This window comes from Gobio gobio (assembly GCF_949357685.1).
Source record: "Gobio gobio genome assembly, chromosome: 21".
NCBI lineage: Eukaryota > Metazoa > Chordata > Actinopteri > Cypriniformes > Gobionidae > Gobio > Gobio gobio.
The window spans coordinates 23670506-23695623 of NC_137117.1; the positions used below are offsets into that span (position 1 = coordinate 23670506).

Below are 25118 nucleotides of genomic sequence, written 5' to 3' on the forward strand. Positions count from 1 at the left end.
TCTACTAGTAAGAAATCAATTGTTGATATCAAGAATTGATTTTGAATGGCCGCCTATGGGGACATTTCACTAGTGAAAATACAATTACTGATATCAAGAATTAAAGTTTTCACTAGTGGAAATTCAATTCTTGATATCAAAATGAGCATTTTAACTAGTGAAAATTGAATTGTTGATATCAAGAATTAATGTTGTTACTAGTGGAAATGTAATTTCTGATATCAAAAATGGTCATTGTTACTAGTGTAAATCTAATTCCTGATATCAAGAATTAACATTTTAACTAGTGAAAATTGAATTGTTGATATCACAAATACATATCCTGCGATTTGATTAAAAGTTAAAACGGCTTGCCATATGGGTAGGTTTTTAGTCTGGCCCGCCGTGACATGTAATATTTGTGAGCACGTTTATTAATGGGTTGTCGATACAGGACATTGTGATTTATCTTCGTGATATAGTTAATATCCAGAAGGCAGTAGAAGTTGACTATATTAAAATACAATATACAATAAAAGGTCCAACATATACGGAATACTTTTAGCTATGTTGCTATGTTTCAGTTGGATATTTGGATTTTTCTTCCAAATTAAGGGGGTAATGCAAATTATTCCGGCCCACCCACACTATTGGAGGCCCACCCATCAACAACTTTCTGCCTTCGCCACTGGGTGTGACAAAAATGTTTTAATTACGTTTTTGAAAAAAGAAAAAAAAATTCAGCCACCACCAACATTTTTTTTTATTATTTTCACAAAAGTTTCATAGCCCCCAGAATATTTTATTATAGAAATGTCTGAATATGCAATGCCAAAAGAAAGGAACCTCTGCTTTAAATATGATATTCTTATATTGATCTCTCATACCAGCCACCGAGCGATCCCACAGAGTAACATAACTTTCAACACACTCAAATGGATTTAGTATGATTGTTTTAACCGTAAAACATCTCTGCGTTACCCCACACATGCAACGAAAAGAGCAGAAGTGGCCGACTGCTGGCATAAGCATATTAAAAGCTCAGAGACCGGTGTTTCGAGCAGGTCTCTATTAGCTTTCGCTCCAAGGGCTCTCGGCCCGCACTGCTTCATACCACCGTAATCGCTCATTCATGAACATGATTTCTGCCCAAGTCCGTCGGATATCGTAGAGGTATAGAGTCAAGACTACAACTCCCATGATTCCATGCTCATTCCCGGCATCATCAAGCTAGGCTTTTGTTTTGAATAAGCGATCTCTAGCGGTGGAAATTACCTACTGCGCCTTTTATGGAGTATTTTATTTATTTATTTATTTTTTAAAGCTTTAAAGGTAATACTTGGGTAAAAATTATAATTTAGACTAAAATTTAATGTCCACGTATTTATTTATTTGGTGAGTATAATGATTATTCATATAACTTTCCACTCCCGTTGTGACTGAATGTTTACTGTGCAACCAAAGTTCAATGAATTAAGACATTGAAAGCGAAAATGATGTCATTCCTGTTTATTTTGAGGTACTTCCATTTAAAGTCACTATATAAATGCAATGTGTTTCAACAACTGTTTCTTGAGAGTTTGACAAAAACCACAAAACAGTGCCAGGAGCAGAAAGCAGTAACTTAAGAAACTACATAAATATCGTTAATTATGTTACATTTGTGTTACAGTATGTAATGAAGTGTAGAAACAAATCTCTTCTGACCTCATTCAACTGGAGTGGTCATTGTTTAAAAAAAAAAATTTAAAAATTGAGCCATCCATGCCCTAGGCTGTAACAAAAAGGTACTTTATAGTGTACAGTAGCTCAACATGAGATTGAACCGTTTAGTTTAAGTTTAGGTTGGAAAAATATCAAAACGCCTGTGCTTCTGTTCAACCTCTGTAAGAAAAAACAACTTTCCCTCACTCAGCGCTGTGAATGAATACAGTCCTTGACAGATTCGTCCCATTTAGTGGTGTAAAGGCAGTGTCTTCTCCATCTATCTCTTAGGCACTCAACAGCATGCAACGGGTGGACGTCCACCTTAATGGCAGTCTATGAGAGGAATCCTTCACTGCTGCCCGATGAGCAAAGATGAGGAGAATTTTGATGAGAAAAGGAGAGAACTCCTCAGCTTTCCTCTCTCCTCCGGATCATTTTTGATCTTTATGATGGTCCCTCTGTCCCCTGATTGTCCTGGCTCCCGGAGGCCTCTGCTTCAGGGGCTGGAGATCCAGAAGCATCTCCCTCTACAAGACACAGATGAGACAACGTAATGCCACAACATTACATGTGCACATCCCCAGCTACACATTCTTGACAGGGTCCTCATAGTCATGGGAAAGTCTCAGGTTATTTCAGAGATAAAATGGTGCCAAGAATGTGAACTGAGGAAATTGGGTCAAATGGAGACAGATGCAGCTCTTATTTCAGTAGGAAAGAGTTGAAAAGTTCCCATACGAATAGGAAACGGTCAAGGAAGCAGTTATTGTTGAGAGGGCAGATAATAAATCTGTGTCACCAAACGCATGCGTGTTCAATCTGGACATTGTGACCTTACGGAGTCGTGTCCTGGATAAAGTAAGGGACATTTTGAAAGAAAGGCCAGTGAAAGTCCACATCCTCTTTTTTTAAAAGACATTTGTAATGTGTTCATGTGTCACTGTCTTACCGTATTCACAAAGCAAGTCATTAGAGGGGCCATAAGGATGCAGTGTTGCATAATAAATATGACAGTATAGACCACTGGCAGTTAAGAGACATTATCAGTTCTTTTAATCACACGAGCAGCACTGGTTGTGCAGAATTACTAATACGAATTACTGTCAGAATATTTATAAGAACATTTAAAAAAAAAAAAGGTATATTGAAGAAAATATTAGTGCGGTAAAGTTTTAGGTAAGGTTAGCTTTCATAGCATCTCAGCCACTTTATAGTTTTAACTTTTACATATTTTCTTGTTTTCATAACATGACGAATTTCAGTGTAAATTAGATGATCGAATAGATACAAGAAAGAGGACCAATGATAACTCTTCATGCACATAAATGCAAGACAGATGATATAATTTCTGTCTGTTACATTGGCTTAGATTCAAATGGTGAATATTCTAACAACAATAAAAGAGTTTAATCTCATATTTCTTTAAAGTATAATGTTAGTATAAAACCACAAATGAATAGCTTCGATGCACCGATTGCAATTTTCTTGGCCGATTTCCGGTTGTTGTTTTTTGTGACCTGCCGATACAGATTTTCGATGAATCCCATTTTCCTTTCTAAGAACTATAATTGACACTATATACAAAGAAAAATCCACTTTTCTTCAATGCCAAATTTTATTTTCATAAAGAAACAGGGTTATGAAAAAGTAATAAAATAAGAACAAATAAAAAGAATTTGCAAACAATAGCACAAATAAATAAAATAGAATAAAGAGAGATTTGAAATAAACACCAGTTTACCATTAAAGAGCAGACAGTGTTTTTCTTTGTCTTTTGTTCTTTGATTAACATGTTAGGCCCCGATCACACAGAACGCGTTTTTCAGGTTCGAAAACACGAGGCGCTACGTTTTATTATGTTGCTAGGAAACCCCCGAATCAGCTGTCCTGTCAGTCTAATCAAGGTAAAGTCGCCTCAACGGAAGACCCGCCTCTCCATTCATTCGATTGGACAATAGAAAAAAAAACGCGATGACGTCGGGCCAGGGCCGGCGTTTGCTATAGGCGAGCTAGGCAGTTGCCTAGGGTGACAAATGTGTTGGGGGCGCAGGCGCCCTCTAGTGGTGCCCTTAAACTTACTTCCCATTAAGCATAGAATTAGAACAAGCGAAATAAAACAATGTTTATTAAACATGATCATCCTTGGGCGCCCCCTCAGCCACACGTTTAATCACTTAACCTGATTATTAGATTGAATTGATGGTGAGTATTGTCGAGCACAGGCGTTCAGGCGTTAGGTCAGGCAAGTGCTCATCACTGGCGCGTTCATCAAAAATGAAGCGGTCTAAACCCTCGAGTGCACAGGGACGGAAAAAGAGAAAGGCAGACGATCAAAAGAAAGCCCAGTATAGAGGCAAGTCTTCTCATCTCAGCCATAAAGGTGTCAAATGAAATAAATTTACTTCGTATTATCCATATTATCAACTAATATTGGACGACATTGGACGTTTCATTGCTGTCACTAAGCTATCACTAGCTAGCTAGTTAGTTTTCTACACATTACTATGCATTTCACTGACAATAAGGAAGTCCAGACGAGCCAAATTTTAATGCTGCGTCAATTTTGAAGGTGACTAGAAATGCCAGAAACAACTGTATCTTTTATTATTTGAGATAGGGATAATGCTACAAGAACTTTTATATTTTAGTTTTGTAGTGGTAAGTACAGTGTATCCATAATAGCACTTTTGTTTGTAGAGGGTATAGTTAATTTAGTTTATGGGTCATAATTTGCTTAAAGGGTTAGTTCACCCAAAAATGAAAATTCTGTTATTAATTACTTACCCTCATGTCGTTCGACACCCGTCGGTTCACTCTCAAGACCCTTAAAAGGTACTAAAGACGTCGTTACAAAGTCCATCTCACTACAGTGGTTCTAAAATAACTTTATGAATCGGTGAGAATAGTTTTTGTGCGCAAAAAAACCCTAAATAACAACTTATATAGTGATGACGATTTCAAAACATGGCCTCATGAAGCTTCGAAGCGTTATGAATTAGTGAGTCGAATCATGATTCGGATCGCGTGTCAAACTGCCAAACTGCTGAAATTTGGCGATCCAAACTGCTCATTCGACTCAATGATTCATAACGCTTCGAAGCTTCATGAGGCCGTGTTTTGAAATCGTCATCACTATATAAGTCGTTATTTAGTTTTTTTTGCGCACAAAAACTATTCTCGCCGATTCATAAAGTTATTGTAGAACCACTGTAGTGAGATGGACTTTGTAACGACGTCTTTAGTACCTTTTAAGGGTCTTGAGAGTGAACCGTGCATTGTGCCAATGGAGGCCTTTCAGAGCCATCAGATTTCAACTAAAATATCTTCATTTGTGTTCCGAAGACGAACGGAGGTCTTACGGGTGTCGAACGACATGAGGGTAAGTAATTAATGACAGAATTTTAATTTTTGGGTGAAATTACCCTTTAAGTGTCTTAACAGGTGCTTAAGAGAGTTTTTGCACAGTTTATGGAGTTAATATTTGGTAAATATCCTTGAACATTCTTTCTAGCATTTGTGTATGAACAATTTATTACAGTTGATCCTTCAAGTCTTAATTTGCTTGATTAAGTGTTGGAGTGACTATAAAAGCATTTTTGTTTGTTCATCCATTGTTTGAGTCATAATTTGTTAAAAACTCAATCTCGCCTAGGGCAACCAAAGAGCTAGAGCTGGCCCTGCGTCGGGCGCTTTTCTGCTCCGAGTTGATTTTTTTTCCAACTTCATGCGCTCAGAGCGCTCCTTCTAAAACGTTCAGCTCAGCTCAATATACTGTTACAAAACATGTGTTTTCTCTCAAATATTTACGTTCCAAAACCGAAGGCCCAGGTATATTCATTTTCCGTTGAGCGCAGTAGTCTTTTTAAAACTATACTCGTATGGCCGTGAGCATGGAAAGACACGTTTGGCACGTGAACTCCATCTAGTGGATTTTGTTTTCAAGCACTCAAGTCACTAATTGGGCTGCACACGGACGGGGTGTGCGGACGACCCCAGACCCTTCTGATGACGAAAATTACATCACATGGACATAATTTTCATTGTCATTTCAACATGGTCGGCCGAAGTTTTCTTTGAGCTTGACTGTTTAAAAGGGCACCTATTATGCAAAATTCTCTTTTAATTGATGTTTGAACATAAATGTGTGTTGGCAGTGTGTGTACACAAGCACCCTATAATGGTAAAAATCCACCCAATCCTTTTTTTTGAATCCCCATAAATCATAAGCAGTGTCTCAGAATAAGCCGTTTTGAGAATCCTGGTAAAGTGACGTCACATTTCACAGGCCCCGCCCACGAGTGTTGATGGCTGTATTAGCGTAGACCCCGCCCTCAGAGAGCTGTACACAGTCCGCCATGTTTATCTCCTAGCCCGAGCATTAACAGCAGCATTCAAGTGAGAAATGTGTTCTTAATAAAGCTACTAAAGTTCATTCAGTCAAGAGCAGTGAGTGATTTTCTGATTTCTTCTGTTGTTTGATTCATATTAACAGCAGATATAGCAGTAGGTACTTGTATATTACACTGCTTTCACTTTAGTAAAGTTACACTGATCTAATGTGCACACGGTATTGTGTTCATGTGAACTTTGTGTGTTTCTGACATAACCTTGTGTGCATTTGACAGTTCGCAATAACATATTTCATGATGATGAAGAACTGCAATGTCACATGAGCGTGTCTGCGATGACGCAGATGATCATCAAAACAAACAGATGTGTCATGTTTCAGTTTTCATTGGAGTGTTCACCCGTGAAGGCTCCGCTCTCTGGGAAGGGGAGCAGCAGCTCATTTGCATTTAAAGGAGACACACAGAAAACTGCCAATTTTGGGGTTTGAGAAAAATTAGCTTTTTCAAAATGGTATATTAAATGGTCTATTAGGAATTTTGATCTGAAACTTCACAGACACACTCTGGGGACACCTGAGACTTATATTACATATTGTAAAAAGGGGCATAATAGGTGCCCTTTAACTGAATTACATTTTGACATAATTTTGTATGCATTTGACAGCGAAGTTAGCCACTCATTTTGGTACTCTGTGTGTGACGTACCTGCAGCTTTCAGGTCCATCTGAGCCATGTCTTTGGTTAGTTCACTGGTCCCCGCCACTACCGCCTCTCCTTTAATGTCTGGCACCGCGTTCCTGCGACCTGTACGATCACAGTTTATGAACTCTGAATATGACGCCTCAACGTCCATCATCTGCTCACAAACTGCCCTCTCATTACACCTGAAAGAAACAAAAAGACAGACAAAAAGGTAGAACATTTACCGCCAAGAGAGAAAGAAACCAAGAGTTTGACTAGAAACCTCTTTTGAATAACTCCTTTTAATAAGCACTGGAAAGGAAAAACCTGACAGAGAAAAGCTGTGAAACTCTCAGTTCAGTAATGCCCATGACGGAACACGCCGTCTGATGAATTGGAGTAATTATTACTTCAGGGGCTCTATTTCAACGCTGAAGTTAATAGATTCAGCCAATGAACTCATTTCATGGCCTAATTATATAAGAAAGCTAAAAGCACTCATCCAACGCTGGATGCATTCGTCATTCTTTTCATGCTTGTTTACACTCAGGGTTTTCTTGCGAGTATCAGTTCAAGCTTCCAAATGGAGCCTTATTGGCACGCAAACAAGAGATAAAACCCAAAGCGATCGATTAGACACTTTTTGGAGCTCATTAAACTGCTTTCAGAAGGAGAGTCATGGTTGGGCATTATGCTGAGAGAGGAATCCTCCCGGAGAATGCATCCAAACACATTAGCTGCTCACTCACTGAGTCAACATGAAATCCAAAAAATACCCCATTTACTTTTAACCAATGCTGCTGATAACGTCTCAAAAGTAACACTCATTACTTCCTAATTTGACACCGTAATATTCAAGGTTTATGTTCTACAAACTTCAAAATACTGTGAGAAAATGTCTTTAGTTGAGTAATCATTTAACAGCAAGGTCAATGAAAATGGGAAAAAAAAAGGTACACATACATATACATATACATATACATATATATACACACACATATATACATACATACATATACATACATACATATACACATATACATATACACATACATTAGGTGTTCGTATACTGCCCGGCCAAAAAAAAAATATTCGCTGTTTGAATTTAAATGGGCAAATCATGAGTAAATGATTGGATCATTATTGCAGTGATTTTTATGTTTCTAGCATGTTATATGTTTGGCAAACAGTTCTTCCAACCCTTATTGATGGATAGTGTAGCTTTTCATTTAACACTAAACCTTGTAGGAAGACACATTATGGCCATATTCCAGTCTGGCAACAGTGTAAAATTACTGTGCTACTGGGACACCAAACTGAATTGCAAAAGGTTTGCCCATCACCCAAAAGCATGAGAATACACACTACAGTATACAAGTGAAAAATGTTACGCAAAAATAAAAAGCGGTTTTCAAAATAATAAGAAATGTTTCTTACGCAGCAAATCAGCTTATTAGAATCATTTCTGAAGGGTCATGTGACACTGAAAAAAATCAACTCTGAGCGGAAAAGTGCCCGACATTATGATTATTATTATTGCTTAATAAAAATAAGAAATATAACTATTACAATAACATTTTCATTATTAAAAATTTAAAACCGCATTTAAGAATAAATATAACCGTATAATAAATAATAATTATAATTATATTTTACTAGAAAACTTATTTTACAAAAAAAAATGATGGGTTACCTGTTAATATGCAGACAGCATATGATTAAAAATCATTAGAAAGGTCTAAGGATTTATTGTAAAAAATATATTATAAAAATCTGCGCTTTTTTTCTGTGATATCAATTTCTTAAAGTCTATGTCTTTAATATGAAATATGAGCCTCTTATGCATCCCCTGTGGGGATTAAAACTCCTGTACATTGAAGAAAAACGTATGGATTGTCAAACATTTGGGTAGAAAATAAGAAGAAATACTTCTAAATAAATGTATAATTCATACTGGAACCCAGAGGGCGCCCTCGAGCAGAAACTCCACATTTGCCTCAGAAGAAGTAATCATTCCTTTTCAGGAAATCCCTTCCCTATGGGAAATCCCTAAAGTGGCTGTAGGCTGAATAAAACGAAGATAGAAACGCTTTGACTGATTAATAATAAACATGAAGATAATACTTCTGCAACAAGATATGGTGTATTTGAGTTCTTCTAGCCTTCTCTGGTATTTTCATAATAATAAATATCCAGTGCTGATTGACATTCTGTGATAAGAAGCCACATCAGCTCGACTGACTATGAAGTGAGTTAAAACGTGTTATTAAACGTATTTTGTTGGACAACAGGTTTATGAACACTTCACACTGCTAGTTTGTGAAGATGTTTGACACAAGTTGCTTTTTCAAACGCACGTTATAAGCGACTCAAACTCGCAGTGCTTTCAGACGGAGCAGCGCTTACTGATCACAGAGCCGCTCTTCACTGACACACTGGGCATTTATTTATTTCATAAAAATCGCAGCCTTTGCGCTTTCATAATCGCACATAACCCATATCGCGATTGCGGTTTAATTTCCATGAATCATGCAGCCCTATTATCGATGCTGAAAACAGTGATGTTTAATATTTTTGTAAAATTACAATGTTCAAAAGAACAGTATTTATTAGATTTTTTTTACTGTCACTTTTGAGCAATTTCATGATTACATTTCTTTGATTCAAGCTTGCTGAATACAAGTATTAATGCATTTTAAAAAATATAGACTGACAGCAAAATATTGATGCTTATATAAAATAAATGCACAAGTCAACACGTTATATCAAAAAACTCAATTTAATGGAATATTGCAACAGTTCTTAACACACATTCCTAGTTTTATTCTTCAATACATTATACTCAAAAATAATCTTTCACCAAATCACATCAATTCCTTTCCTCTCTGAAATGTCTTTTTCATCTGACGTCGCCAACCACTTGCCATTTAGAGACCATTTTTCAATATCCAATCAATTCAGGATGGATAAAATCAAGTTCTGCCCTTCATTTTCATCTTATCGCATATCCTGTTCCACTCAAAGATGCATCACATTGGGCTGTAAATACTAAATGTGTATGTTGTGACTCTAAATGCCACTCTGAATTTGTACAGCTGGTCTGTCTGAAGAGATGGGACAACAGAAGAAGGGATATTCCAGAGGAATGTGAGAGGGCGAGGGAAAGACAACAAATACAAAATAAATGCAATGCTATTTGTTGGAAGCAGTGGGGGAGGTGTGAAGGAGCAACAGGCAGAGAAAATTACAGGGTATAAATCATAGTGCTGGTCTTCACTGCTCATCCTTCCATTCTGCATCTCTACTTCCCTCAAATCACCCTGTATTTCTCTTTTCATCCTTCAACCCTCCTCTTTTTTTTCTCCTTCTTTTTATAGCTCCCCTCTTCCTTTCTGTTATTCTCAAATGCTCCAGTAGTGCTGAGCAAATCAGGGGTGTAGGAACAATCTGAAAAGTGGGAGGAACTTTAACTTGAAAAGTAATGATTACATCCCAAAATGTGGGGAGTTGAACATAGAGATTTCTGCAAAGAGCAAATGATGTCCATGTCAAAATGTGTTGCAACAGAAGTTAACTTTTGGACACCACTTTTGTGGATCAAGGGGTCAAAGTCCGGCTGGTTCAGTTCAATCAGTCTGCTAGATAAATGTAACCACACTATCTAACTCCAAAAAGCCATCCATAGATGGTCATTTCAAAGTAGCCATGTATTACCCTAAGGAAGCTGTTCAAGGAAGCTCCACATGTCTATGGTTTACATAATTTAGCATCACAATGAGGAGGATCTGCAGTGTTTTCCATCATATCACAGCCTGTGCACATTCAACACTGGCCACTGTGTGTTTTAGCCGGCTGAGTCATTACACACAACGTCTGCCAGCACCAGCATGTCAGTTACCCGATACTCCCGAGTCCCAACCTCATTTTCGGCCAGGACCTTGAGAAGTGTGAGCCAATTTCACTTTCATGCAAACTTTGCTGGCATGTTCTACAAATATCAACCGGTTTCCACAGCATCTATAATTACTAGCACTCACATGTCGTAATGTAGGTAGATAGGTTATTTTTTTATTGATGTGACCCGAGTCAGCAAAGGTCAGGCTGGGGTCACAGCAGCTGAAGAAGAATTTGGAACAGTGGCCTGCAGAGAGCTCGACTCCCAGAGAAGAGACAAGCTAATGAAAGTGTCACACAAAGTGCACAAGGCTTTTAAAGAGAATCTTTCCCAACAAAACACAAGCTTTTCAAAAAAAGTTTAGCATCCCAAGCAACATTGCTCAAAAAAACTTGCTGAGTGTGTGAGAAAGTGGCAGTTGAGATTCACATTCATGAACATTCTGTCAATGCAAGTCTATGGGATTTTTTTTGCCCGCTTTTTTGTCTGTCGTGTGAACATTGTAGGTCCAATCTCTTAGAAAGGTCATAGCACACACACACACCTCTCCTCAATGAGCCAATCAATTTGACACCTCATTCATGGGTCTATGACAAACAGTGCGGGACGAGTTACATGGCGGTTCCCCCGGGATCTTGACTTTTAGGCTACCCCTCGGAACGCAGTTTTTACAAACATGTTTAAAGGGGCACTTCAGCGCTGGGAAGATGAATGTGTATTTAAACTGTAATTTATGTAGTAGAAATGTGAAATTATTTTTGTCTCATGTGGATGAAAGACAACAACTCCCAGAATGCACCTGCTTCGCTGCTATTGGTTATCACTTGCCCCCCGCAGCACTTCCCCCAACGTCGTTTTGTTATTCATAGTAATAAAATAATTTCGTTCAGTTAGAGAACATACACTACAATTAAAAAGTGAACGTGTCTTTTCAATAACTTGTGAGTGAGCCGAACGAAAGGCACAGCACAGACGCAGCAGGAGTCAGATTTCATTCTTCACGAGAGAAGAGCTGAGCAGAGCTGAGGTAAGCGCGGCTGTCATTCTCTGCGCGTCTCCAGTCTGGCGTGTTATCAGATTGCATATGGAAGCTAAACTTTCATTGGAATTCATTGAAAAGTTGAAACACTCACTTTGCTCTGTACCGCTCTGTTATGAATGCCCGAGCCGAGCGGCAGCGGCCGTGTGCATTTACATTCTGTGAGAGATCCCACCCCTGTGGGCGGGTTGAAAACATGCGGAACTAGCTCCTGTAGTCTCTAGCCTCTGGCCAAAAATCTTCCAATGACGCAAAATGACGATATTTGCGTCATCGGAGGATTTTTTTCCAGAAATAAAATGCATAATTATCTCGTCCCAGGGGGATATGAGGGGGGAAAGTACCATAATTCGAATATACTACCGGGTTTCTACTGATACAAAGCTTAATGCTAAATCACTGAAGTTACCCTTTAATGGTGTATAGATATATACATTTATTTTCATTTATATTAATTTTTTCTAGTGTATAGTTGGTATCAGAAAGATTAAAATTCTAGGTAAAACATCCAACATACTAAGTACCTAATATATAGCACTCCAGCCTTAAGTAAAAGTTTCTATACTTAGCAAGTTTATCTGGCAACCGGGGGCTGTTGCTTTGCTTGGCTCAAATGTACAGTGTTCAGTTACTTTCCATTTACTCTCACAAATTTCATTACAATAAAGTTACACTAAGGCTTACTAAAAGGTAATTTGATATATTTTCCCTTGCATGTGGCCCATCTTACAGAACCAAATCTTTTATTTGCAGATGGCATCACAAGAGAAACAGGAGTCAACAACAGCTGTAGGCAGCGTCAGAGGACAAACGACGCAGGTGTGTGTGTGAGTGTGTGTGAGTGTGTGTGTGTGTGTGTGTGGGTGTGTGTGTGTGTGTGCGTGTGTGCACAAATCCCTGAATATCACCAAAAACCCTCACATAGCAGAGGGAAATGGCACAGTTCACCCTCAGCCTGCAGTCCTTGTGGGATCAAAAACGAGAGCCTTACAAAAACACCAACTTGAGCACTGACATGTTTATCATTTACATGAGTTCTGCGTCGCCAGCAAGCTTAAACAAGTGACAAATTCAGGTTAAGTATTTATTTAAATTAAATAAAACATGAAAGCAGAAAAGCAGTGAAAGAGAGAGTCTCGCTTTCACTCTCACTAGATGTTTGGATATGTCCCGTGTCTAAACAATCTGCACAGCCCACTGGGTACATAAACACATTGCTCATTTCCATATTTGGACAAATCATGAGATATTAGGATCATGCGAATGAAATCCAGCCACTCAGTCTGCCCACTAGATCATCACTCAAAATCAGAGTCAACCACTGGTCCATTGACATTAAGAGCACTGCCGACATTTCAAAACATGTTTCATACTCAGCAACTTCCATGCACAACTACTCCTGTATGTGAAAGGTTAGCCAAGTCTCATCAGATCAGAAATCATTTACATATACAAGTCTTAAAGGTATACACTGTAAACCCTAACACTCAAAATAATTCATTGGTTTGAGTAGAGCCAACTCAAAATAAAAAAATTAGTTCAAACTAATTAACTTTAGTATCTCGACACATTTTTTTCTGAATTGTTTTGTTTCATAATTTAGACAAACTTTAATTTAACCAAAACTAGTATGCAGCCTGTGTAAAAGTATCAAATAATGCTTGAAAAAGTGACAAATGTGGACTTCAGTAAAAATATGGACACTGGTCTTTCAGAAATGATGTCACTCTCCTCAATTAATGAAGCCTGCATCACTCCCCCGGGTTCCTAGAAAACACCATATATGGCCCTTTGGTAAAATTATCCGTCTTAATTATCAACATTACGGCTGTGATGGAAAGGTTTTCTAGACCACAAATAGCACAATTTACTATCCTCGGGAGGGAACGACAAAATGTTCAGACAGAGACTCAGGAATGCACACTCAAAGGGAAATAAAATGACTCTGAGGTTAATATCATTACACCATAAGCTAATACATTTCATGGACAAATATGCCCATCTCCAATATTTATGTGGCTTTCAAGTGTAGAAACCAACAAGAATACTGAGTGAGTCTCCGGTGCTCTCCAGTCCATCAAACCGGTCACAGGGTGTGTCAATATGCCTAAGCAATTACATGGATGGTTTAAATACTTTTCGCTTATAACTGCTCGACTTCGTCCATCAGTCCCTGGTTTGAAAGTGCATGCGGCCACTCTCAGCAAACTGTTCAGTCAATAAAGAGCCTCTTCCGTATAAGCCGGAACTGGATAAGGAAGATGGGACCCTTGAGACAAGAAACCCTTACTCCTCAAAAGGCAAGAGCTGAACCGTAAAGGCAAGAGACTTAGGCCACATTTACCCTGCAGGTCTTGATGCCCAATATTTAACACTAGAACCGACACAGGGAAAAATTTACCCATGGCTGTTTTTCAAATGTACATAATCGATTCCCAGTCATTGACTTTTACTAAAACTGTGTTATTTACAATCCCCTGTTGTTGTTTTTTATAACCAGCAGGTCAAATTTACCCCTATATAATTTCTTTATTTTCACGCTGTGTTTGAGCAACGTGTAGGCTTACTGTAAACAGTCACACAACACATGGTTAAATGAAGATGTTTTAGCCTACTCATATATGTTCAAACTTTGGTATATTATACATTTTTGTTTTGTAATTTGTATTGTGTATGGTTTGCTACTGTGTTGCTATTTATTCAAGTCTGTCCATTTCCTGAAAAAATGAAATCTGAATAAAACAAATTGTATGATTTCGCCAGGTGTATTGGTGTTGTTTTCTTATTCAAATTATAAATTATATAACAAAACAAATTAATCATTAATTAGGTGAGACTATGCTTCAATTTGTCATTGGATCATACATATGCACACTGTAAAAATTTCAGGTCTCCAATTTAAAATGTTCTAGTGACTGGTCACATCAACATTTTTCAGTTGGCCAAATTGAATTTCCCAAATTCAATTTGGCCAACTGAAAAATTTAGATGTGACCAGTCACTAGAACATTTTAAATTGGAGAGGCCTGACTTTTTTTTACAGTGCGGTGAATTATTATTGTTCTTTATTGTCTTTTTAGGGTATTTTAGTAATTTAAATAACATTGGTTGTCTTAATATGTGATTAATGACATTTTAATATAACATTACACCACCCAACAAATATGTATTTATTTTCTTCTTATTCTCGTTGTCATTGCAGGCTGATAAAACAACAGGACAAAAACATATTTTTAGTTGAAGGCTCAAAATAATAATTTCATGACTCTACATCACTTTGTGACATCCATCAGACAGTGGAATAATATGGTATAATACAGTGACATAATACATTTTTTAGCCATATCAAAACCGTAGTCATGTGCATGGGTAAATTCTACCCACTGGCAGTTTTAGGTATACAATGACCCCTGGCGGTTCTAGTGTTAAAGGTCTGAAAACAAAGGTCTCTTAAGGCTTGGAATTGGGTCACTTAAACCATGTAAATGTAAATGCAAACTTCAATCCAGTTCACTTTAGACACTTGATCTGTACCCGGATCACATTCTGGACTGAAAGGCCGCCAATTTCCAGCTATTGCAAACTAATCTCATTAAACCTGCTGTAACATAAGCACAGTCAATAACGGATGAAAAACCTTCTTTGTTCTCTGTGTCACTGTGATGCTCTAATCATATAATGGCTATGGGAGCCTATTATTGCAGCCATGAATGCAGTGTGAATCAGCACACCTGAAAAGCAAATAGGTTTCATTTATAGTCCTCCATCCTTGCTGCTGTCGACCGATGAATGGGGGATCATCTGAACAGAGTGTAACGGGAGCTCTTACTGATATTATCAACAAAGGCCCGAACGCCCAGCAGAGGATACAAGTCTACTGTTACAATTCTACATGGGACCCTCTGTGCCTCTGAGTATAATAAAACACATTATCTGGTGGTGGTAGCAGTTAGCCCTAACAAACAGTGAAATTAATGAATAAATCTAACATTACCTAAGGGAATAAACTTGCATAATAATGAAAATGCAGCAGAATCTGCCAATAAGCCTTTCATAAGCACAAATTAAAGTGATTTTTTTAAGTTTAACATTTTAAGAACAATTATGATTTTTTTTATTGTGAGCTCTAGGGCTGGACCAGAATATTTGGATATTCGTTCGATGGGTTGGTATTCGATTATCAATTTTGGGATTCAACATTTTTTTTCTTTTTTCCGCGCACACCTGGCATCCCCCTTGACATGGTTTTCATTTGAGCCTGCATATGTTTACACTATAAAATCTGGCGAAATACAATACTTTTTTTTTTTCTTACAATTCTTTTATAGCCTAGCAGTTTTTAATAGGATGGACCGTTTAGGAACCCAACCTCGTTATAATATTAATATATTTGCTTAATCTTAAATTGTAATGTAGATGCATTTTCTGTGAAGCTGCTTTGAGACGATATGTATCGTGAAAAGCGCTATACAAATAAATTTGAATTGAATTTGAATTCATCTTAGCGTTCCATGCAACAGAGTATTCTCTGTCTAGTGCCCACAACTGCATGAGCGCATGCCTGAGCTTGCATTTTGGGTTAAGCTGCGTTGCTTTGACATTGTGGAAAATAGAATAATAAAATCAAAATGTATTAGCCTTTTTACCTGTTAAGGATGTGACGGTGGGCGGGTTTCTTGTATTGTGGGTTCATTAGCCTATTATTCTTAATGAAAAACACAACAAACAGTACAATGACAAACTCCCTTAAATAGGCGCTTTTACATTTCGCTTTGAAACCAAATCTTCCGCTGTCTTCTTGTCGTTCAGTTCCTCGCACTCATGTTGAATGATACCTGACTCTCGTTCGGCTCATGCTGCACGTTCAGTTTTTAATTGTAGTTAATCTGTTCTCTAACTGACTAAATTATTTTTACTACTATAATATATATCAAAACTGGGACGTAACAGACCGGTGTGTTTTGTATCACTACAGTGTCCGTTCTCGACGCATATAAGCCCTGCCCGCATGAAGCGCGCTGCTTCGAGATACATTCGAATATTCAATGTTGATTACTAATGAAGCTTCGAAGCTCCAAAAATGGTATTCGGGCCAGCCCTAGTGAGCTCAGACTGTTAGAACCTACATTGTAGGCCTATTTATACACAAAAAACACTCACATTTAGATTATGGATGAACAAACAAATTAATAAATGAACAAATGATAACAAATTTTCATTGTAAAAATTGTTTGTTGAACCCCACATTTCAGATGAACAAATTAACGAAAGAATTGAATAAATGAAGTAAACAAACAAATTCAATGAATACATTGACAATTGAATAAAAGTTTAAGTAAATAAATTACCTAAATGAACATGTAAGACCAAATTAACCAAAAAAAAAACCAATACTTAAAGGGGTACTTCAGCACGAAGATACATGTGTATTTAAACTGGGTCATTTATGTAGTAGGAATGTGAAATTATTTTTGAATTTGGTGCCTTCTAGACTGAGAAAAGACAGAAAATGTATGTCTCATGTGGATGAAAGACAACAACTCCCAGAATGCACTTGCTTCGGTGCCCTACAAGGCCACTCCTAAAGCCTCGGCTATTGGTTATCACTTGCCCACCGCGGTACCGTCTTTTCAATAACTTGTGAGTGAGCCGAACGAAAGTCACGTCACAGACGCAGCAGGAGTCAGATTTCATTCATCACGAGAGCGAAGAGCGGAGCAGAGCTGAGGTAAGTGCGGCAGTCATTCTCGGCGCGTGTCCAGTCTGGAGCATTTTCAGATCATGCCTATGGAAGATAAACTTTCATAGGAATTCATTGAAAAGTTGAAACACTCACTTTGCTCCGCACCGCTCCGTTATTAATGCCCGAGTGGAGCGTCCGTGCAGGTGAGATCCCACCCCTATTGGCGGGTTGACAACATGCAGAACTAGCTCCTGTATGTAGCCTCTGGCCAAAAAAATCCTCCGATGATGCAAAATGACGATAATAAATAAATTAACTAAGTGAACATGTAAGAACAAATTAACAACAAAAAAAACAATACTTAAAATAGGTACTTCAGCGCTTTTAAGCTTTGTATCGCATCGGTTCCAGTGTTGAACTTTACGACGGCTCATTAATGCAGAGTTCACACCTCCCGATTTTTGCCCTGATTTTGACTCACCGACAGGTTTTGAAATCGGCGACAAATGCCTGAAATCATAGGAAAATCGGTGCTCATTCACGCAAGTGACAATCACGCAGTGTGAATTATCAAAGGCGCGATCTGAGAGAATCGCCGACGAGCCGCTGATGCCTGTGATGCCGAGTTCAGACTGCACGATTTTCAAACTCGTCGGATCACTGTTATTTTCACACTGCATGACTATCTGGGGTAGCATTCAGTTGCTGCTGTGTTCACACTGCACGATGGATCACGACAGGAGGTTTCACATTGCATGACTGTACAAGAGGAAGAATCTCCGACAACTCTGTCCTGTCCGCAAACTACGTTTCACAACCAAACACGAGAAGTGACAAGGAAACAACGCAAGATTACGTGCGAGTCAGACCATAGATATGTATACATAACTATGGGTTAGACCCAGGGCCGGCCCTGACCAATTTGCTGCCCTAGGCAAGATTTTACTTGGTGCCCCTTGTATCAAGGTTTAGCACTACATGTTTTCAGTCTAAGTTGCGGAAACACTGGTACTGTTTTATTTTTTTAATGCATTGATGTTTTTTAATTTTTATTGTTGTTGTTTTATATGATGTCCAGTCCATTCTACCCCGTCATTATGTTCATTATATTATTATTATAAAAAAAATTTAAAAGGCTGATGAGAGTTAAACTATACAAAAATAGCACCTACGCCACATTACAGCCTAAACACAAATAACAAGTAATTGCATCTAGCATTCATGCACAAACTATTGAGAACTAGCAAAAGTGTTTGTTTTCCAATAGATGGCAGCAAACTTCCACTAATATGCACATTCATGTTTTCACCATGAATTAAACTGAGATTTCATGTGAAATTTACATAAAATGTTGCTATTTTAAATAAACCTGTATATAAATATCATTACTAATTTCTTCATTACTAATGTCCATATGTCCCCTTAAAACTGCACAACTGTAGAATAAAAACATTAGGCTATTAAAAAAGTGATATTACATGCGTTTAAAATTAGATATGATTTTTTTTTTGGACAAAATACACTATCTGTGGCCACTGGAGAACCCAGAACAGCTGCTTGCATATAGTTTAAGGTAAAACTGGAATTAATTAGCGTACATTAGTATTTTACTACTATGCATTTAAATAAACTGTTCATTCATTACACCACTTTACCTCTGTCTTTACACTGCAAAAAAATGCTCTTCTTATTTAGTATTTTTTTTCTTGTGTCCAGTCCAAACATCAAAAAATTCTTAAATCAAGATGTATTTACTAGTAAAATGACAGAATTTTTTCCTTGTTTTCTGGGGGAAAAAAATCTAAATGAAGTGAGTTTTAGCTTAAAACTAGCACAATTATCTGCCAAATGGGGTGAGAAGAATTATCTTATTTCTGTTTGGGACAGAAATAAGATTTTAATCAGAAACAAGATTATTTTTCTCACCCCATTGGCAGATAATTTAGCTTGTTTTAAGCATAAACTCACTTAGGAAAAAATATTATTTTACATATCTAGTAAATGCATCTTGGTTTAAGAATTTTTAGATATTTAGACTAGAAACAAGACAAAAATACTACATAAGAAAAGCATTTTTGCAGTGTTTCCCTTATCTTGCCTGCATCAGAGGGCTTCTGTTTTTTATGACACTACAATTCGGCAATCCGTCATAAATAATCAGGCAACTTTCACCGTGTCTACACCTGTAGCGAGCGGCAAGCACCCTAAAATATGAAAGCAATCCTGTCTACATTAGATGCGGCGAGAGGCGACGCGACACAACAAATTCCATAAGTTAAACTGATCGCGCGTTATATTTCTGACGCACTTCAAGTAGCTCGGCGGGGGAGATTGATGAGGCGGACCGGGAAGACGCGGTTTTTTGCGCTTTATTTGGTCTTATTTCAAATTAATATGAATAAAATAGTATCAGTAATACATTTTGGCGCCCCTATGGATGAGTGGCGCCCCTAGCATTTGCCTATTCCGCCTATGCCACGGGCCGGCCCTGGTTAGACCAGAGTTCTTGCGCAAGACTGGAATTGATGTTAAGCATAGCAAATATCTCACGGGCGTCGATGCTTCTGACATATTGCACTCTCCTTATTTGTGGTGATCCTTTGGGATTGCAACAAAACCAATGAACAAATAAATTAATTAACGATTGAACAATGAACAAACTAATACAATTAACAAATTAATAAACCAATAAATTAAAAGATTAGCTAGTATAGTGATTTAACAGTTAAATCAAATTAACAAACAAAAGCACAAATAAATGAACAAAAACAATTGAACGAATAAACAACTAAATGAACCAATGATAGAACAAACAAACAAGATGAGATTACAGTAATGCATTCCAAAAGCCACTTTTTGGCACATACCACCACAAGACACACTCAATCTGTGATAGAAATATGGCAGCCAGACTGAAATATTTCTGCTAGCATTAGTTTGTGTACTGTGGGTTATTATGGGAAAAATGCCAAATTAGAAACACCCAAATGGGACAAGCTTATGCATAGAAATGACACAACCTTGTTTTCGTATTTCCATTAGACAGACATGCACACTCTGACTGCAAGGAATTTTAAGATGAAGGAGTCTGCTGATAATATGTTTAAAGCTCCAGTTTTGGACAAGAGAACAAAGCTTATATAATAGCTCCCAAGGAATAAAGCTTGAAAAATGTCCCATATTCGGTCTTTATCAGGGAAGAGTTTCTGGACACCACAGAGCTGTATCTAATCAAGTTGAATAGACTCCAGCCTGTCTAAAGAAGCAAGCACATTTAGCTGCTCTTGAGATAAGTGCACCAGCACCAGCACTCCCATTTTTACTCAGATGAGCCACAGGCCCACAGCTCAACTGAACGAACGAACACACTTTGTGTTCACATGACGTAAGTGACTGCTCAGTCAAGGGGAAAAAACACCCTATTGCCACCATTGCGCGGGCATTGTTTTAGTTTTTTTTTTTTTTGGCATGGGTTTTAACAAAAAAAAAAACCTTACAATTCAAAGTTTGTTTGCTGTCGTCCTGCGTATCCTTCCTCCTTTTGAAGGGCCTTGCTTTTCAAAAGAGCCATTGCCTGAATTTCCATGCTGATGATATTACTCTGGACCAGAAACGGTCACCTTCTTCCACCGACCGAGGATTTTGTGCTATCATGCCTTTTTAAATGCCAACTTAACGGTCCCCAAGCACTTCAGCTGCACTTTCACAGCATACTGTAACATTTCCCGGCGCATATTCAGCATCGCCAGGAAAAGGTTATGAGCAAGGGAACTTTGTCGGTGCATTACACATTACACTTAAAATGTGAGGAGGGATCTTTGATCACATTTTTCAAAAAAGTGAATAACATTCAATTGTCAAACAACACTAAAGCAAAATAATGGTCATCAGGAATTGTGTAAGTCATCAAGCAAACAAACAAACACCAAAAAGAAATTGTAAAATGGCATAGCATTTTAGCTTTAAAAATATTGTCTGACAGATATTGTCAGACTTATTCTCTCAATAAATATGAACTCATGAAAATGACCCTACAATTAAAATGGCATGTAGTTTCAGTTTAGCACATCACACAACAGGACAAGTTTGTTTGACTCAGTCATAACAGTTCCCATATGTATGAATCCATACAAATATGTAACCATTTAACTTATGATATGCTTATTAAATGTTGAAAATATCTCTATTATGTGGAGGCATCACCGCAGGACTAAACTAAACATGAACATGAAAGTAGTTCCACATTAACACCATAAATCTGAATAACTCCCAAACCTTCAAAATGTCTAATTTACTTCCTGTTGGGGTCTTGATTAGCAACATATTCAAAGATCCACAAGAGACTGGCCATTTTAAAATGGATTTTGTAAGTCGCTCCTCAAGACTCAACTGGTGAGTAATATATAATTTTTTAGGGCAATTTTTTTTTTATCGATCCCATGAGATAATGGCCAAATATTTAAACTTAATTTATATCCACATAATTTCTGGGAATGTTAAATTTAAAACATAAAATTCTTTGGTGTCTAGCAAAATCAAAAATGCAAGAGAAAAAAAATGGCAAGTACCCATATAATGCAAATATAAGAGATGTACGGGTCGCTAAAATCGGTATTCATGTACAAATTTCTATAAGCGCCTCTTTAATGCCAAACTCAAACAAGATAGCTCTTAAATGTGTAGTGGGCATATTGGTCATAAAGGTGGCATGAACACTGTGGAGAGAGCATGAGGAGATACTGCCAGGCCCACCGTCGTGCTACTTGTGGATGAGACGGTGGTGTCACCCACACGTGACTCACTCTCATCTGTCTTCCTCTAACGCCTCGGGACCGCTGCCACTCCAACCATGAGGATCAAGACAAGAATTGCAAAGCTAATGCAGAGCATTTGCGGTCAGGAAGTTTCTCTCGTGTCACCGAGACCCTTTCAGCTCCCTGGCCGCTAAGCGTAGGGCTGCTACTTTACAACCGAGAGATTTCCGAAGCCACTAAGAAGCAATTAACTGAAGATTTGGAAGCGATAGCCGAATCGAGATTAAAGCCATTTTCTCGCACTGATGTCGGGAGGCTTTTAGCTCGCAGGGTCCTTTAACGGAGCGAGTATTTGGTGTTATTTCATGAAACGAAGTGTTAGCATTTAAAAAGGCTCGGGGAGATGAAGGTGTGAACCCGCCACCTCTTTACTAATGCAGGAGTTGATGTGCTTCATTTCCCTGTGTGGCCCATCAGCCCTTTTGATATGAGAGCAAATATTAAATAATAATGAGGATACTGCCGGGAGACCGAGTCAAATGTTACAGCAGTTTGGGCCCGCTGAACTTTAGAGCCGACACACAAAGACACAAATCCTTCTTTAATAATTCCACAGCACCCACATCCAACACGATCACAACATTATTTGCCTAGCACGGGTGGACGCCTGGATGGATTTGCCTCATTATTTGAAAGAAACACACCAACCACGGAAGCTGACGCAGACTTCATAAAGATAAAGGGTAAAAAGCTTATGGTTTGTCTTCCTACTGACTTCATATACAATTCATGTCTATAATAAGCAGGAATAAACTCAAACTCATCTGACAATGCAGAAGGTCAAAAAGACGTTTTTTACGTTCTGGAGGGCAGAAAAGAAAATGTCTCACAATTGAGCAATCATGTTCCGGTCTACTAAAGGGTTTCCTTTTAGACCACGTTTAAGGAAGTAAAACTCATGTGTGTCAATGAAAGATGGCATACGTTTTCCACCGTTGGTGATATGCTCACGCACATGATGCAGTTTGCGGCCGGCTGTCACAGTCAATCTCCCAGCCAGAAAATGAGCAGGGGGGAAAAAATGGCTTGCTAAGTGAGAGAGTTCAAATCTGAGCCAAACAGTCTCAGATCTCTGAATCAATCTGCTGTTTGTTTGGAGGCATAATTACCACTTATTGTTTTATGTGGCTCTTTCCCCAATTAAATTCGCAGCGTGGAGGCGAGAGAGAGAGGAAGCGTGCTAAAAGAGTTTAGGATTTCCCCATGAATCACACATTAGACTGTGACAAACGTGACTGAAGGGAGGAATCTTTGCCGAGTCATGAACAGGTGGTGCCTTTCAGATGAAAACAGTGGGAGTTTATTTGACTGGGAATGTTGGAAAAGGCTAAAAACTTAGTCCTCCCAAGAATTCTTTCATTATTTACTCATGTTCATGTCATTTCAATCTCTCATCCATGGAACACAAAGGAGAACTTTTGAATAGGGAGTATAGGGAATGTCAGGCTCCAAAAATTGAGGCGGAAAAACGCATTCTAAAACGGAACTAATTCAATAGCTTTGTGCAGTAAAAATGATCAAATTTAAGTGATTTACTAATAATCGAGACATGTTTGAAGTCAATGATGCAAAACATCATTGGTTTTCTCCTGAACAATCGTGATGTACCACATTTTAATATGCATATTTAAATTGCATGAATAAGATTTACTGCAAGTGCTACAATGGAGTAGAATTTTCAGTCTGTTCAGTCTCAAAAAGTGTCATTTAATGTCTTGAGGAGGCTTGCCATATAGCATACTAGTCATGCGTCCTCCTGCATGGACAAGTAAAAACTTAAATGACTGTAAAATGGTTCCAGAACATTTGATGATTGGAGGTTTACAACACTTATGCACATGAAAACTCTTTGCCAACAAACAGTCAAAAGGTCATACGCCTTCCAAAAATAATCACGCTGCTTGGAAAAGGAATGGTTCGCACACAAATTACAGTACCTATCCAAACCAAATGCCACACACTGAAATATGCTCACCATCCTCTGCACCCTGCTATTACAAACAGCACAAACAGTATAGGGACAAATTTAAATGATAAACAAGATCCTCAAATGTGAATAAACAACTAATCATCATATTTAGCAATAACAAAGTCATAGGAAAGTGAATCGGGAATAGAACAGTTCACACAAAAATAATGTTCTGTCATTATGTACTGTCGTTTCAAACCGATATGACATTATTTTACAATAAAATTCTCATAATAATTAAGACAAAATGATTTCAGAGTTTTTTTTCCATACACTGACCAGGCTTGTCAAGCTCAAAAGCAACAACAAAAGAAAACTATAAATGCACCATTTAAAAAAAGTCTTCTGAAGCCAAATGGTTGCCAAGTTTGAGGAACAGACTGAAACACAAGTCACTGAAAATATTCTCTTCCGCTTTAGCTTAGTTTTGAAGTCATAACGTCTAACATCAAACACCTGGAGTATCATATGGCGCAAGTTTAACGTCATGGCAGTTGCAGCAGGGGTTCTTGAGATTCTCAGTGTGAACTTTTATTGTAGTGAAAACATCAATGAGAAAATATTCTACAACATACATAATATACTGTATATTTGGGGAAAACACATTCTGGTGTGGATGGAATGACATGAGGGAGAATAAATAATGAAATGCTCATTTTTGGCTGAACTATCCCTCTAAAGGGCAGGATATTGTCTCTTTGACAGGACTTCATTACACACATCCAGTTCTACTCTTGCATTAAACAACACATGGCCTTAACAGGAAGCAGGTGGGACGTCTGTCCTTGTCATTTATGTCCTTCTCCTGCCACCCGAGGTCTGACTGCGAGAGAAAGAGAGCAAGTGGAGGACACACAGCACCAGAAACACTGTACTGAGCATCTGGTGTGCAGACAGACAATAATAGAATACCGACATATTTATTAAGCTTAAACGAAAGGTTGACCCAAAAATGAACAATTCTCATTGTTATTCTGAATCTGGACCCCATTGACTTTAATT

General features: G+C 38.0%; 1 protein-coding gene across 2 annotated transcripts in view; it reads right to left on the reverse strand.

Annotated features, from left to right (window-relative positions):
- Window positions 1-1475: 1475 nt before the first annotated feature.
- Window positions 1476-25118, reverse strand: part of pkig (protein kinase (cAMP-dependent, catalytic) inhibitor gamma) — a 35578-nt gene continuing 11935 nt past the window's right edge. For both annotated transcript variants that reach the window (XM_079803454.1, XM_079803453.1), the window contains exons 2-3: window positions 6741-6919; window positions 1476-2213 (exon numbers count right to left, since the gene is read on the reverse strand). In XM_079803454.1, coding sequence (XP_079659580.1) covers window positions 2131-2213; window positions 6741-6891 — 234 coding nt within the window. In that variant the 5' untranslated portion in view covers window positions 6892-6919 and the 3' untranslated portion in view covers window positions 1476-2130. The remainder of the gene's footprint in view (window positions 2214-6740; window positions 6920-25118) is intronic.